Here is a 13576-nt window from a genome sequence, read left to right on the forward strand (position 1 = left end):
GATTTCAGGTAAGAATGCATCATATATTCATGAGACTTACTAAAACTCCAAATTTAAAGTCACTTGATAAGAGAAAAATTTTAAACTAATCGTTGGTTGATTATTTTAACAGCCACAACTTAAAAAAATTGAATCTTTTTAATTGATTATTTTTTTAATAATAATATCAGCTGATTGTAGCCAAAAATATTTGATTTGTTTACTTTATTTTGAATGACATTAAAGTTAACAGTCACTAGAGAATTTTTAAATTTTATTTAACAAAAAAATTAGTTCTAAAAAATGATTTTTAAAAAATTCTATTTTTAATTTTTTTTTATTTCTAAATGTCAATTTTTTTTCCTAATTTTTTTTTGCCATCATTTATTTGTTAAAAAAAATTATTAAATATCTGCTAAATTTATTTTCATTTATTTTGAATTTAAAAAGTATCATATGTCTACTATTTTAATATTATATTTTTAAAATTCAAAAATTTTAATTGATTTTCTGAAGCGCCATCTGATTTATCATTGTCGATAGTTTCGAGAGTGAGTTAGTTTTGCGCAGCAATATAAGTGTGTTAATGTGCAAAATTATCTTATGTTTTGTTATTAGATCGAATAGAGTGTCATTAAGTGTCATCACACTAGGTAATAATAACAGATACAACAAAAACTATCTGTCACATAGTTTAAATTCTGTTGAAATATCTATATTTACAAATAATTATTTCATGTATACTATATATGTATACACCTGATGAATATACCATTTAAAGATAAACGTCACATTGTAAACATAATAAAATAATGTGAATAATGTACCGTGTATATTCGTAAAAAATTGTTGATACATTTAATCATTTATTTTTGCCTTGAAATTAATTATTTTCCTGATACCTCATTGATTTATGTCTTTATATATATGTGATTTTTTTTTTATTTTAGAAAAAAAAATATTTTGACTGAACAATGAGCACTTTGGAACATTACAATCTCCATGGAGAATATAAAACAGACTCCAACAGCCCTGCTATTATGCAGAGTATGGATAATTTATCTACTTGCAATAAAGATATGTATAACCCTACATATACCTTTCCTTATGATTCTTCATCAAATTATGGAGACCTAACTATTAATGGAATGTCGACTTTAAATGAGCCTGTTGATAAAAATTTTTCAAATTTTTCCGAAATTTCAAACAGTTTTTTGTTAATTGATGGCAAAGAATATCTGAAGGTTACTAACGCTGAAGAATTCATTACTAAACTTGGTTTTACTGAAAAAAATTCAAAAATTAAAGTTGTATCTATTTTTGGAAACACTGGAGATGGCAAATCACATACATTGAACCAAACTTTTTTTAATGGTAAAGAAGTATTTAAAACTTCAAATGAACAAAACTCCTGTACTTTAGGAGTTTGGGCAGCATTTGATCCACGACTTGGAGTAATTTGTTTAGATACAGAAGGACTTTTAGGTATAACCGTTCATGAAAATGAACGAACAAGATTATTACTTAAAGTACTTGCTATTTCTGACATTGTCATTTATCGCACAAGATCTGAAAGATTACACATGGATTTATTTACATTTTTTGGTGCGGCATCAAGAGCTTATAGTTTACATTTTCAAAGTGCATTACAAGCATTAAGCCGAAGAGAAGGAACATTAAATCCTACTCATACACTTGGTCCAAGTGTTATTGTATTTCATGAGACTTGGCACACTCGTATATTATCAAATAGTATATTAATTTTGTTTATAAAATATACAAATATATATTTTTTTTTTTTTTTTTTTAAGTAAGTACTTAAAATATATATTTTTCAGATACGTCAGAAGAAAGTGCAGAAGATGTTTTACGGAATCGTTTCACTCAAATGAGATTGGAAATTGATGCTTTCAGTTCAATAAAATACGTTGGTGTTCAAACATTGAACCCACCAACAAATTACAACCCTCTTCGTAATGCTATTAAAAATGAATTATATAATACGACCGTACGGTCGGCAAGAAACCCGTATCACGTGTACAATACACTGAAAATACTAAATGATAAATTTTCTGGAGCAATTGAAAATAATTCTAATCATTTATTTTCTGATCAGTATTTTACTTGTCAAGTAAAATGTCGTAGTTGTGACAGCAGATGTCGAAATAGCATGGGACACCTGCGTGAAGGAATTCCTCATTGCAGTGATATTAAGTAAATATAATAATAGAACATAAACTTTAACATTGATTTAGTTTTACTTTGAACTTTTCGATACAATTGCAGATGCCGCTATCAACATCAATATGAAAACTTGGTGTATATCTGTAAAAAATGTCATGCCGATGGTAATGAAGTCATAGTGACGAGTCGCACGTTGCCTCAAAATGACAGTAGTTGGTATGGGCTGGCAAAATACGCATGGTCTGGTTATGTTATTGAATGTCCACATTGTGGTGAAATATATCGCAGTCGTCAATATTGGTATGGTAATAAAAATCCCGAAGATGCTGCAGTGCGTACTGAAATAACTCATGTTTGGAATGTAGTAAGTATTTAGTAGAATACATTTTTATTGTTAACAACTTAAGTACTGACAAATTATTTTTTTTAGCCTGATTCAGCATTATCGAATCAGAATGCAGCTCAAAAAATAATTGACAGTGTAGCGTATCTTACTGAAGCTGTTACAACTGCTTCCATTCAACCGACAAAAGCCATTACTGCTTGGGTCGCTGATCAAGTTGCACCTACTTATTGGCGTCCTAATAATGAAATTCAAAATTGCCACCAATGTAAAAGCTTATTTGGTCCTTGTGATACGAAACATCACTGTCGTTCCTGCGGTGAAGGTTTCTGTGCTAATTGCTCATCTCAGACAAAACCTGTTCCTGCGAGAAATTGGCTTACACCTGTACGTGTTTGCGATGGTTGTTTCTCAAAAGATACTAATTCTAATGAAACTACTTCTGATACTACTGAAGATGTTAGTGTTAGAAAAGTCAGCGAACACGTTGTATCAACTTTAAACGCATTTGGAACTGTATTGACTTATTCAAAATGTAAGTTTTAATATTCTTATTTAATATTCTTTAATATGATTATATTAATAAACATATTATTTTATTTAGCATTGATTAAAGATACTGTCCGACCAACGTATTGGGTTCCTGATTCCGAATTGATGAATTGCTGTATTTGTGAAAATCCTTTTTCGGATATTTTACCTTTTCATCATTGTAGAGATTGTGGCCGTGGTGTATGTCAAAATTGTTCACAAAATCGTAAACCTGTACCTCGTCGAGGTTGGGATAATCCAGTTCGTATATGTGATTCTTGCATAAATATTGATTGACCTGATAGAATTTAATCAACTATTATAAATATATAAAATTATTGATTATTTTTAAACGTTAGTTAGTTTAAAGATTAAAAAAAAATTATTTTTAAATTCTAATCTAGTATTTTCGTTATCGATTAGAAACAATATTAAATAATACTATTCAATGATAAAAAATATTAAATTTTATTTTATTTATTAACATAAAAATTGAATATAAAAAAAATTAGTGCCATAATTGGGATATATCTTTTTTTAAATAAATATAGCCTATTTGAATATCGATCATTGCATGCTTTTACATTAAAATATAAATTTATTAGAGAATGCGTGATTGATAATATATTATATATTAAAAATGATTTATATTTGTCTAATATTATTACTGGTATAATAAACATATTTTATAATAGTAATTTTTATTGCAATGCAACATAATCAATACCGGGCTGTGAATTGACTATCGAAAGCGCATTTTCATCAAATGTCAGAAATACAATAAAACATGTTAAGTACATTCCATTGTTTGTTTATTTACAACTTTATAGTATTTATTTCTAAATTTGAATAAAGATGATATAAATTAAACAAAAACATCCAGTTTTTTTTTATTATAAAGTAACTTATTAATTATTTAACCGCCTATAAATCTAATAAACTTAGTGTCTGTAAGATCAATTTTACTTTTAGAATTAAATAAATTTTTTCAGATAATAATTGTACTTTCCAATGATATTTTTCCGATTACCGCAAAAAATAAATTTATTAAAAAAATGTTTTAAATTAACAGCTGACGGCTAGCTTCAGTGTTCTAAAATTTTCAGTTAATTTGAATTTAGCGCTAATAATTTTTTCTACGCTTCAATTATACCTGCGTAAAAACTTGACTGTAGATTTCTAAATGAAACTATTGTTGGGAATATTTTTGCAATTTGTGACGTTTCAACATGGTGTCTCAGATCAGCTGGGTGTTGTGCAGTGTTGTGTAGATGCATGAGTGTATGCTTGCAATGCTCGTCTTCATAAAATTTTCTAAGGCCATCGTCTATTGCCGTGTACACGTAAGTGCTTTGTTACTACGGATAAATATCATAATAATATGTGATGTGATGTGATTGTGATATTATTCACCATTGTTGTTGTTTTTTTTTAAATTTAAATAAAATAAACGTGCAATCATGCTATCATGCTCAATAAGATAGCTGATTGAAATTTTATTAATTTTTAAAAATATATTTTTTTGATAGAAGAAAAAACATCTTATTTATTAATACATATTTTAAGATGAGGAATAATAAGTTTCAATTTGAATTTCGACTATGACGCGTTAAATAGAACGATAACCATACGAGAAAATACGGCCAAGTAAAAAATCAAATCAAGCTGTACGTTTAAATTTTTATTAAAAGCTTTTGATATGGTGTGAGATTCTGAATAATACCTTATCATGTTATGATAATATTACAATTTTAAATTTTTTAATTTGTTCTAAAGGTTTTAAGTTGTGTGCAAATGATACCGTTGTAGCCATTTTCATGCTTACTCGAGTTTCGTAATCACTATCAACTCCATATTTGAATTCAACAAGTAACTTAGTCTCGTGCATTTTATAATATTTTTTAATAATGTCGATAATTTAACAATACTATATCACAGAAAATAAATATTTACTTTCTTTATTTTGTATTTATTGCAACACATGTTTCTTATAAATCTAAAAAATTTGATTTTTTTTTTTAAATCTATTAAATATTTTCTACGCCTCGTCATGATATATCAATCGTTTTAAAAATTTAATCATGTAATAATAATTATTGATTTACAACAATGATATAAAAAAACTATGACAATAGATACGTTATAGTATAAATACATTTATCCCAGTGATGATGATACAATAAAAATTTCAGAACCATTTTCTGTTTATTACTGCTTTAAATAAAATAATTACAACAATTACATCAATATCACCTATTATTATCATCACAAAAATTTACTCATTGTTGTGTTTTCTTATTAGTTTATAATCTTGTTTGATTTAAATTAATTGTTTCCTTGCAGTTGCGAATGCTCCAAATTGTTACCCACCATTTTGTCGCCTCATTAAAAGGATAAACAAATGGCGCAATTGGTCCGCTGGGTTTGAGATTATTATACGAATAAACTTGCAACGTCAAAAAAAAAAAAAAAAAAAAAAACACACATTAATTTGCCAATTTTTTGTTACGTTATTATAGTTCTTCATGAAGAGTATTTACAAAAAAAAGTATGTTACTATCGGTTACCATAAAATTGATAAAACAATCAGTTTTATAACTTTAAGAAAGTTAGTATAGTCGAGTTGTTAAGCACTGTCGAACCAGTTTGTCGTTGCTTGGCAACATCATACTCATTTATGGCCGCCAAAGTGAACACTATCAATAACTATGACACTTTTCTTTAATCCGTGGTTTCAATATTTATTTATTAATTATATTATGTGATTGTTATTGAAAAAAAATCCTAACAATTATTACCAATCTTTGGTATAATAACAATTAATTTTAAAAATAAAATGAATAACAATTAATTTTTCAATATTTATTATTGTTTTAGGAATCAGTTTAAAATTAATTTTTAAAGTTTTTGGACTTTGTTAGTTTTTATGAGAGGACTTACAATTTTACTTGTGTAAATTTTATTTTTCAAAAGGAGCAAATTAAATTTCACTTAAAATTATTGAAGATGCAAAATTAAAATTGCTATATACGCTGTTGCCATAGCAACGTGGGCATACTAACTTAGTTATACTCTTCGTAGAGGAAAACCGAAAAAAAAGAAAAAGATAAGTTAAATAGAGAAGAATATTAGTGGTCCTTGCAGCGCCACAACGCGTTTTACTGTGGCTATTTCTGACGACACGTCTACGACGTTGTCGACGGTTTCTTTTTCTCACGGGCACATCATGTTTTATATTTAGATAGGAACATAACTGAAATTAGATGCCTGTATCAAGAACGAAGAGATAATCGCCAGCCGATGAAATTCGAGGTGGCAACTTCCTTTTTCCTATCCTGTCCAAATATTTAAATTAATTCATTTACTTTTGTGTAGCACATTTAATCACATCTCATTATTTATTCATCCATAAATAATTATTTATAAATTAATTTTGTTATTTAATAATAATAAATTTTTTTTAATGATTTTAGTGATCGGCAAACTTATTGTTTACAAGGATTTAAAAAAATAATAAACTCCGTAAAAAAATGGCACCGGACAGACCCGATGCATCGGGCTTAGTGGCTACATGTGGTTTAACCGTTACACGAGTCTTCAATATTGGTGATTCAGTAGTGACACTCAAAAAAGCAGATAATACTAGTGCATTCGCTGACAAAAGCAATATCGCTACAGTTGATGTAGCTTCATCAGATGTTATCAGCAATCCTACAGTTGTCAAACATTTTAACGATTTGGGAAACCCATTGATAACTAAACTAAATCAGTCTGACGATGATCTTACATCATTGACGTGGCTTCATCAACAGAATCTTCTTAAAGGTCTTGAAATTTCAAGCCCTACCAAAAATATCAAAGATGAAAATATTTTTATTAATAACAACAATAATAATGATAATAAGATTAATAATAACAATAATAATAATACGAATAATAATAATATTAATAATAATAATGTATGCGAAGATAGTACAGAACTTTCAGAAAATACCAACTCAATTTCAAGTCTTGACGATAATTATTTTCCAGGTAAAAAAAAAAGTTTACAATAATTATTAGAATTATAAACTGTAGAAATTAAAATAATTAAAATTTCAGAAAATAATGGTAAAATAAGTTCACCTGGAGCAGGGAAACTATGCTTGAGTTATCAAAACTCTGATCAGACTCACGAAAAATCCGAGCCATTCCATCAGGATACCGGAAAAAACTCTTACAACGGCATGCAACAAAGTAATCAAGTGAAGATATCATTGAACAACAATAATTTGCCTGTTTCGAATCGTAACAAGCATCCTACTCATATTCCTTATGATCCTCATTTGCATAGAAATAGTAAACCACCGTATTCTTTTTCTTGCCTTATATTTATGGCTATTGAAGACAGTCCGATGAAGGCATTACCAGTTAAAGAAGTTTACGCTTGGATACTTGATCATTTTCCCTATTTTAGAAATGCACCAACTGGTTGGAAAAACTCGGTCAGGCATAATCTCAGTTTGAACAAGTGTTTTCGGAAAGTTGAAAAAGCACCAGTATGTAAACTATATTTATTACGTTTTTATTTAATCAGCTTTTAAATATTTTATTTATCATTAAAATCTATAGAATCTAGGAAAGGGTTCATTGTGGATGGTAGATGACCAGTATCGTCCAAATTTAATTCAAGCGTTATCACGAGCACCTTTTCCTCCGCCAACTGGACAAAATCTTTCTTCGCCAGACAAGAATATGAAAAAAAATACCAATACACGACTTCCTGATCCTGTATTGTTCCCTTACTTATCTAAGAAGCTTGCATCAAGTAATATAATTGACAATTCAGAACTTGAATTTGACAGTGACGTTGATGCTGCTGCAGCTGCTATGCTTTCTTTTAAACACGGACCTATTATTCTTAATCACAATAAAGGTAGTACTACAGTAATATCGATTGAGAATTAATTATCAGTCTTTTTTTGATTGAAAATATTTAATTATGCTTTTTATTTTTTCAGAGCGGAAACGAAAATCAAATATTGAGCCAGAAAAATTGATACCTATAATTACGCGGAGTTCCAGTGAAGATCATACATACAGCTGTATAACCTCTTTAAAATCTGACAGGTAAAACTTTATTAAATTATTAAATTAAATTAAATTTTATATAAAATGAAATAAATTTGATATTCATTCCAATTTCATCAATAAATTATATGTGTATAGAAAAAATTATTTAAAAATAGACATATGAAGATTTTAGCAAACCTTTCACAACTATTATTTTCACACAAAAGATAATCACATACTAAATACCGACGGGAAACTTTTTTACTTTTCTTCCTTAGTGTGCAATATATTACTTTCCGTTTTTATAAGTTATTAAAAAGGAGTTTGTTTTTTTGTAAATATTTCCTATTTAATAATAATCATAATTATAATAATATATTTATTTAGCTAAGTAGCTATTTTTGTTTTACAATTAGTTCTATACAATTTATTAAAACAGTTTATTTTCATCATTCGCACCTCGTATGATATCTATAATTTATTTACATTTTATCATTTAATTTCTCGAAGTTCAATTCATTTACAGACAGTAAAAATGTAAATTTATTTACAGTAAGGCGTCGAACAGCTCAATTTTAGATAATACAAGACCTAGTGTCAATGATGTGGATGAACAACGTAAAATAGCTGAAGGAGCTGATGCTCTACTCAATCTTGCCGGAGCCGCTTTCATTAATAATAGTGCTCAAGAGATACCTATCAACACCGTCAGTACATCTGTAATTAATCATACCATAAAGTTGCCATTGATACAGGTATCTTCGTCTAAATCAAAGCGGCGCATCACCTCGAGCGATTACTCTAGTCTACCTGACAAACGACGTAAGCGCTGGCGCGAGTGGGGTGGAAGCAACAGGTATCCTAAACAAGTTCGGGGTTAGTGATAAGTGTTTGTTCATACTTTTTTTCTTCCGTGTAAAAAATAATTGTTTTTTAACGCGGAACGAAAGTTAACAATTAGCTGTACGTCAACTCCATGCAGTGGCCAAAGTTATATTTTCAAGAAAAAAAATTCTAAGAGATAGTTGATGAATAGTGAAGGAAATAATGGAAATTCATTTTGTTTTCTATTACAATTTAATAGAGATTTATAATATTTATTATTATTGGTGCAAGTAAATCTCTATTTGACATGGTAAGTGTTTTAGAAAAAAAAAAAAAAAAGCACTGAAATATGAGCAATAATAGGAAAATTATATAATAATAATTAAGAAGAGAAATACATAAAAATATAAAGTAGAATCATTCACGAATCAAAGATAATTTTAAGTTATTCATTCAATCGAAAAAGAAATGAATATTGAGAATTAGGAAAAAGAAAACTTTTAAAAAATATGAAAAAATTATGCATATTGTTAGAAAATTTAACAATTAACAGATTATATATAATTATACAAATATACATTAGAGTTCTTCATTATAGGGCAATATTTTTTTTTTTTTAAGTTCTCGTTGAGCAAACATAACTTTTATAGCTCAATAGCTTGACGTAAAAAAATAATTTCTAAATAACATTTTTATAAAATTAATTTATTAAGCAAAAAAATAAATTTACAATCAATTACCAAAAAAATGGTAACTCTCAAGTATACATTCGGTAAAAATCCGATTTTTAATTTTTTAATTGTACAAAGTAATAAAAATATTTACTTCAACTACTCAATGAAATAGTGAGTAATTACACTACAAATCAAAACGAATGTCGCGAAATATTCGTTGCGTAAATGCTAAAGTTTGTTTCATGTATAGAATTTATTATCTAATTATCATTTGAAAAAAAAAAAATATTGTTCTGAAATGAAGTACCCTAATATAAACATATGGATAAAGAAATTAATATATTTGAATTATGAAGATAATGATATAAAAATTAGCGGTACATTAATATAAGAAAAAGTAATTAGATAAAAAATGTATTTTGCTGTACATACCACTGATATACGTTCGGGTAACATTCTAATTAGAAAATAAAAAATATAAATTATTTAAAATTTAGAAAAAAAATAACAAAAGTAGAGGTTATCATCATCAACGATACCAAAATAGAATTACAAATCATTGAAGAAAAAAAATTATTATAGTTCATCTTTTTTTACATTAATGATAAGTATATACATTTGGGGAATAATTGAAACTAGACAATATACTTTATGAAATCGATCTTCATTTTTATAAAGCTTGCTTTTATTTTGTTTTCAGTTCTTTCATTATTTTGATGTGTTCACAATAACAATCATTAAAGAATCTTAATCATATTTTTAACATATGTTAATTTTATCACAATACTAAGACCGATAATTTGTATGCAACAAGTAATAGACGTTCTTTTGACGGCAATACAATTCAAGACTAATAATTATTCATTTTTTAAGTTTTATTGTTCTGAAAAATATTGTATGAAGGTTATAATTTGATGATTTTTTTAATTTTGTTTGTTATAGTGCATCTGTATATCTTTTTTTCAATTGGCCAGAATAGTTATTATACACCTTGGAAAGTAAATAACAAAGTCTCAGATCCCGTGTGATTATATGTGATCTGAGATATTTATTACTTAAACTGCTCTAGGTATGTAATATACTAATTGTTTCAACTAAATGAAATAAAGATATAATTTTAGATCATAGTGTTTTTTTCGGTCAATAAATACTAGACAATATACTTAAGATATCCGATAATGATCAAGTTATTTTAATAATTTCTGTTATTGTCATTTATTTATTTTTTTTCGTTTGTTAAAACAAAATATATATATATATATATATATATATATATATATATATATATATATATATATATATATATATAAAATAGCTGCTTCTTATTATTATATATACTGTACAAAAAAACAAAGTAAGAAATGAAAAGTGTAAAAAAGTGAAGAAAAAATATATTTTTACAGGGCTTTACTCGTGTGATATGATAAAAGCTCTTCCTAACGAGTTCGCTGATGTACAGTTTACTTAATATAAAGAGAAAATTAGAAAAAAATATAGACTAAAAACTATTATTTAGGTGTCATAGATTTTATAAATATTAAAAATCATGTTAGCTACATACATATAAATGTATATTGATATATTATGTCTCAGATTTAAGACGTTTATGTAAATGTTTTTATTAGTTTTTTTTTTTTTTCATAATTAAATATTAATGCATAATTTTTATTCTACAGAATATTAAGAGCTCTATCTCATCACAATTTTAAAATATATTATTTTATGTAGTAAAATATTAATATGACTTGAACAATTTGATAAATTTAATGATAATTTTACTTTTTACAATTTAAATTTTATTTGTTAAAAAACAAAAGTCGATAGAAATAGATCTTTCATGTAATTTATAACTGCGATATTAATATTTGTAAAGAAATATTATGATTTTTATTTAAGTTTATTTTATTTGAATTATGATAGTATCTAATTAAATTATATTTGAACTTTTATGATTTCATCATTGAAGCAAAAAAAATCTTTTTTTTTTTTTTTAAATTTCAAAATTGTCATTTCGATTAATTATTTTCTATGCAAGTATCAATTTTGCAGTCATTTACTATTAACAGCAATAGATAAAGAAACGAAATACGAAAAAATTTTAATAATAAAGTAAATTTTATGTATGACACTATTTTATCGAATCAAATAATTTATAATTAATAATATTTTATTTGTTTTAAGTATCATGAACGAATTATTAAAATTCAGTTTCAAATTTTTTTACATTTATCGCGTTGTTCTTGTTGTTGTTATTGTTGTTGTTTATAATTATAATTATATATTATGTTTTTTTATGAGACTCATTAATGAAAAATAAAAAATACGCAACAATGAAATTGATTAAGTAATGAATTAAATCATCAGTCAATGTGACAAATTATAGCAACAACCATAATATATATAGACATAAATTACATAATACTTCTGGCTTCAACACTACTTTTGATTTTCTACGAGTGAAGGTCGGATCTTCCATGTAGTTTATTCTAAACTAATTAAATAAGATAGCTTAATCATACAATTGTTATTATCTATGATAAGTTGTTTAACGTTAAATTAGATAGTAGTTTAAGACTAATAGTTGAATTGAAGGAAAATATTTAATATGAAAAATTAAATAAAGTTAGTCATGTAAAAAAATAATATTGAAAAATTAAATAAATCACATGGTTAGTAAGCAATACACCAGTAACACCTGATATCGAATGAAATACTCTAGTCGGCTGAGTTATTTTATGAATCGAAATTTGAACGTTATTATCAGAGAACAATAACACGTAATAATTATTAATATTTTAGAAAAAGGAATACGAACATAATTGAGAGCATAAAAGTATATATATGTATATATATATACCTAGCAACGGACAATCAAAATGCCACATCGTGTTTCATTTGTTTCAATTGCGTTATATTGTGCCAAATGATATGCAAGTATAAATTTGAAAAAAAAACCATCAAAAATTTTTAGTAAATTTTTTTCATTTTTGAAACTGTTAAAGTTGTTTAATTAAATTAATATCTTTAGAGATAAAGTTTTAGTAGGTATATTTGGATTTTTGAAAATTTGAAATTTTATTTTATAGAAAAAAAAAAAAAATTCAAAAAAATTCCCCACATTGTCAATTTTATGCTAAAAATTTTTTAATATTAAAAAAACACCATAAATGTACATACTATAACAATTAAAAAACTTTATAATTTGAATGAGTTTAGCATATGTGTAAAAAAATAAAATCAATTTATCATATTATTAATTTATACCGTAATATAAATTATTGTTTTATTCTATACTTTAAGCAAATATAAATATATACATATGGTAAAGGGGAGGTAAATCGAATACTAGGACAAAAAAAATTATTTACGAACAATTTAAAACGTCCAAAAATTTATAAATACTTTTTTTCCCTTTAAAAGTGTCAAAGATAATAATTCCTACATGATTTAATGTTGTAATCAGAATACCTGTTAAATTATATGAGAATTCTTTGATTTTTTTTTAATTATAAACAAAAAAGAAATAATTTAAAATAGTGAAGATCAACAAAGTGCATTTTATGTAGCAACTTCGAATAGCCTCCTTTTTTCTCTGTAGAAATAAATTATAAATATGTATGTATACATAGATCTATATTAATGTTTATATTTATAATTATATTCATATATGTTTTGTTGACATATTACATAAACACTATTGTCTAATTACGTTAAAGAAAACAAACTGTAAAATATTTGTTAAGTTTTTGGCCTTATTAATTTAGCTTGTAATTTAAAAAAACGTTAAACTATAAAGTATAACCAATGTTTATTTATTTTTTATATTTATTACATACAAATCCTTAATTTTAGAGTTTAATTTTTCATCACCAATCTTCTTATCTTGTTTATAATTTGTAGAAAAAATTGACGTGATGATGTACACATCTTCCAAAAATTATCACAGTCAGATTCGACTGTATTATAACAAGATTGAAATTTTATCGAT

At 25.9% G+C, this 13576-nt stretch overlaps 2 protein-coding genes across 9 annotated transcripts; both read left to right on the forward strand.

Moving 5' to 3' along the window:
• The first annotated feature begins 525 nt into the window (after positions 1 to 525).
• LOC141538497 (zinc finger FYVE domain-containing protein 1) lies at positions 526 to 3913 on the forward strand. The gene is made up of 6 exons (XM_074260010.1): positions 526 to 632; positions 930 to 1731; positions 1818 to 2193; positions 2266 to 2527; positions 2594 to 3041; positions 3111 to 3913. Exons 2-6 carry the CDS (start codon positions 954 to 956, stop codon positions 3332 to 3334), a joined length of 2088 nt encoding a protein of 695 aa, XP_074116111.1. The 5' UTR covers positions 526 to 632; positions 930 to 953; the 3' UTR covers positions 3335 to 3913.
• Positions 3914 to 4040: 127 nt separating this feature from the next.
• On the forward strand, positions 4041 to 13399 carry LOC141538506 (uncharacterized). Of its 8 annotated transcripts, none has more exons than XR_012481066.1 (8): positions 4041 to 4380; positions 6511 to 7069; positions 7139 to 7575; positions 7649 to 7952; positions 8038 to 8146; positions 8643 to 8945; positions 10531 to 10657; positions 10992 to 13399. XR_012481066.1 is itself a non-coding variant. In XM_074260041.1 (8 exons), the coding sequence occupies exons 2-7, from the start codon at positions 6568 to 6570 to the stop codon at positions 10614 to 10616; spliced, it is 1761 nt and encodes a 586-aa protein (XP_074116142.1). In that variant the 5' UTR covers positions 4041 to 4380; positions 6511 to 6567; the 3' UTR covers positions 10617 to 10657; positions 10992 to 13399. The 8 variants fall into 8 exon arrangements, 6 of the variants coding, with proteins under 6 accessions (XP_074116142.1, XP_074116160.1, XP_074116166.1 ...); XM_074260041.1 differs by having other exon boundaries at positions 8643 to 8965; XM_074260032.1 differs by lacking the exons at positions 4041 to 4380; positions 10992 to 13399 and adding exons at positions 4403 to 4704; positions 4814 to 5585 and having other exon boundaries at positions 8643 to 8965; positions 10531 to 10816.
• Positions 13400 to 13576: the final 177 nt, after the last annotated feature.

Source organism: Cotesia typhae, unplaced genomic scaffold (genome assembly GCF_013202065.1).
Source record: "Cotesia typhae breed Kobodo isofemale line unplaced genomic scaffold, CoteBio_Ctyphae contig_11, whole genome shotgun sequence".
Lineage (NCBI taxonomy): Eukaryota > Metazoa > Arthropoda > Insecta > Hymenoptera > Braconidae > Cotesia > Cotesia typhae.

Coding starts and splice junctions, on each gene's coding strand:
- LOC141538497 (XM_074260010.1), top strand. CDS start 954: ATGAGCACTTTGGAACATTACAATCTCCATGGAGAATATAAAACAGAC. Junction 2,194..2,265: donor CCTCATTGCAGTGATATTAA/GTAAATATAATA, acceptor ATACAATTGCAG/ATGCCGCTATCAACATCAAT. Junction 2,528..2,593: donor TAACTCATGTTTGGAATGTA/GTAAGTATTTAG, acceptor TATTTTTTTTAG/CCTGATTCAGCATTATCGAA.
- LOC141538506 (XM_074260041.1), top strand. CDS start 6,568: ATGGCACCGGACAGACCCGATGCATCGGGCTTAGTGGCTACATGTGGT. Junction 7,070..7,138: donor TGACGATAATTATTTTCCAG/GTAAAAAAAAAA, acceptor TTAAAATTTCAG/AAAATAATGGTAAAATAAGT. Junction 7,953..8,037: donor TATTCTTAATCACAATAAAG/GTAGTACTACAG, acceptor TTATTTTTTCAG/AGCGGAAACGAAAATCAAAT.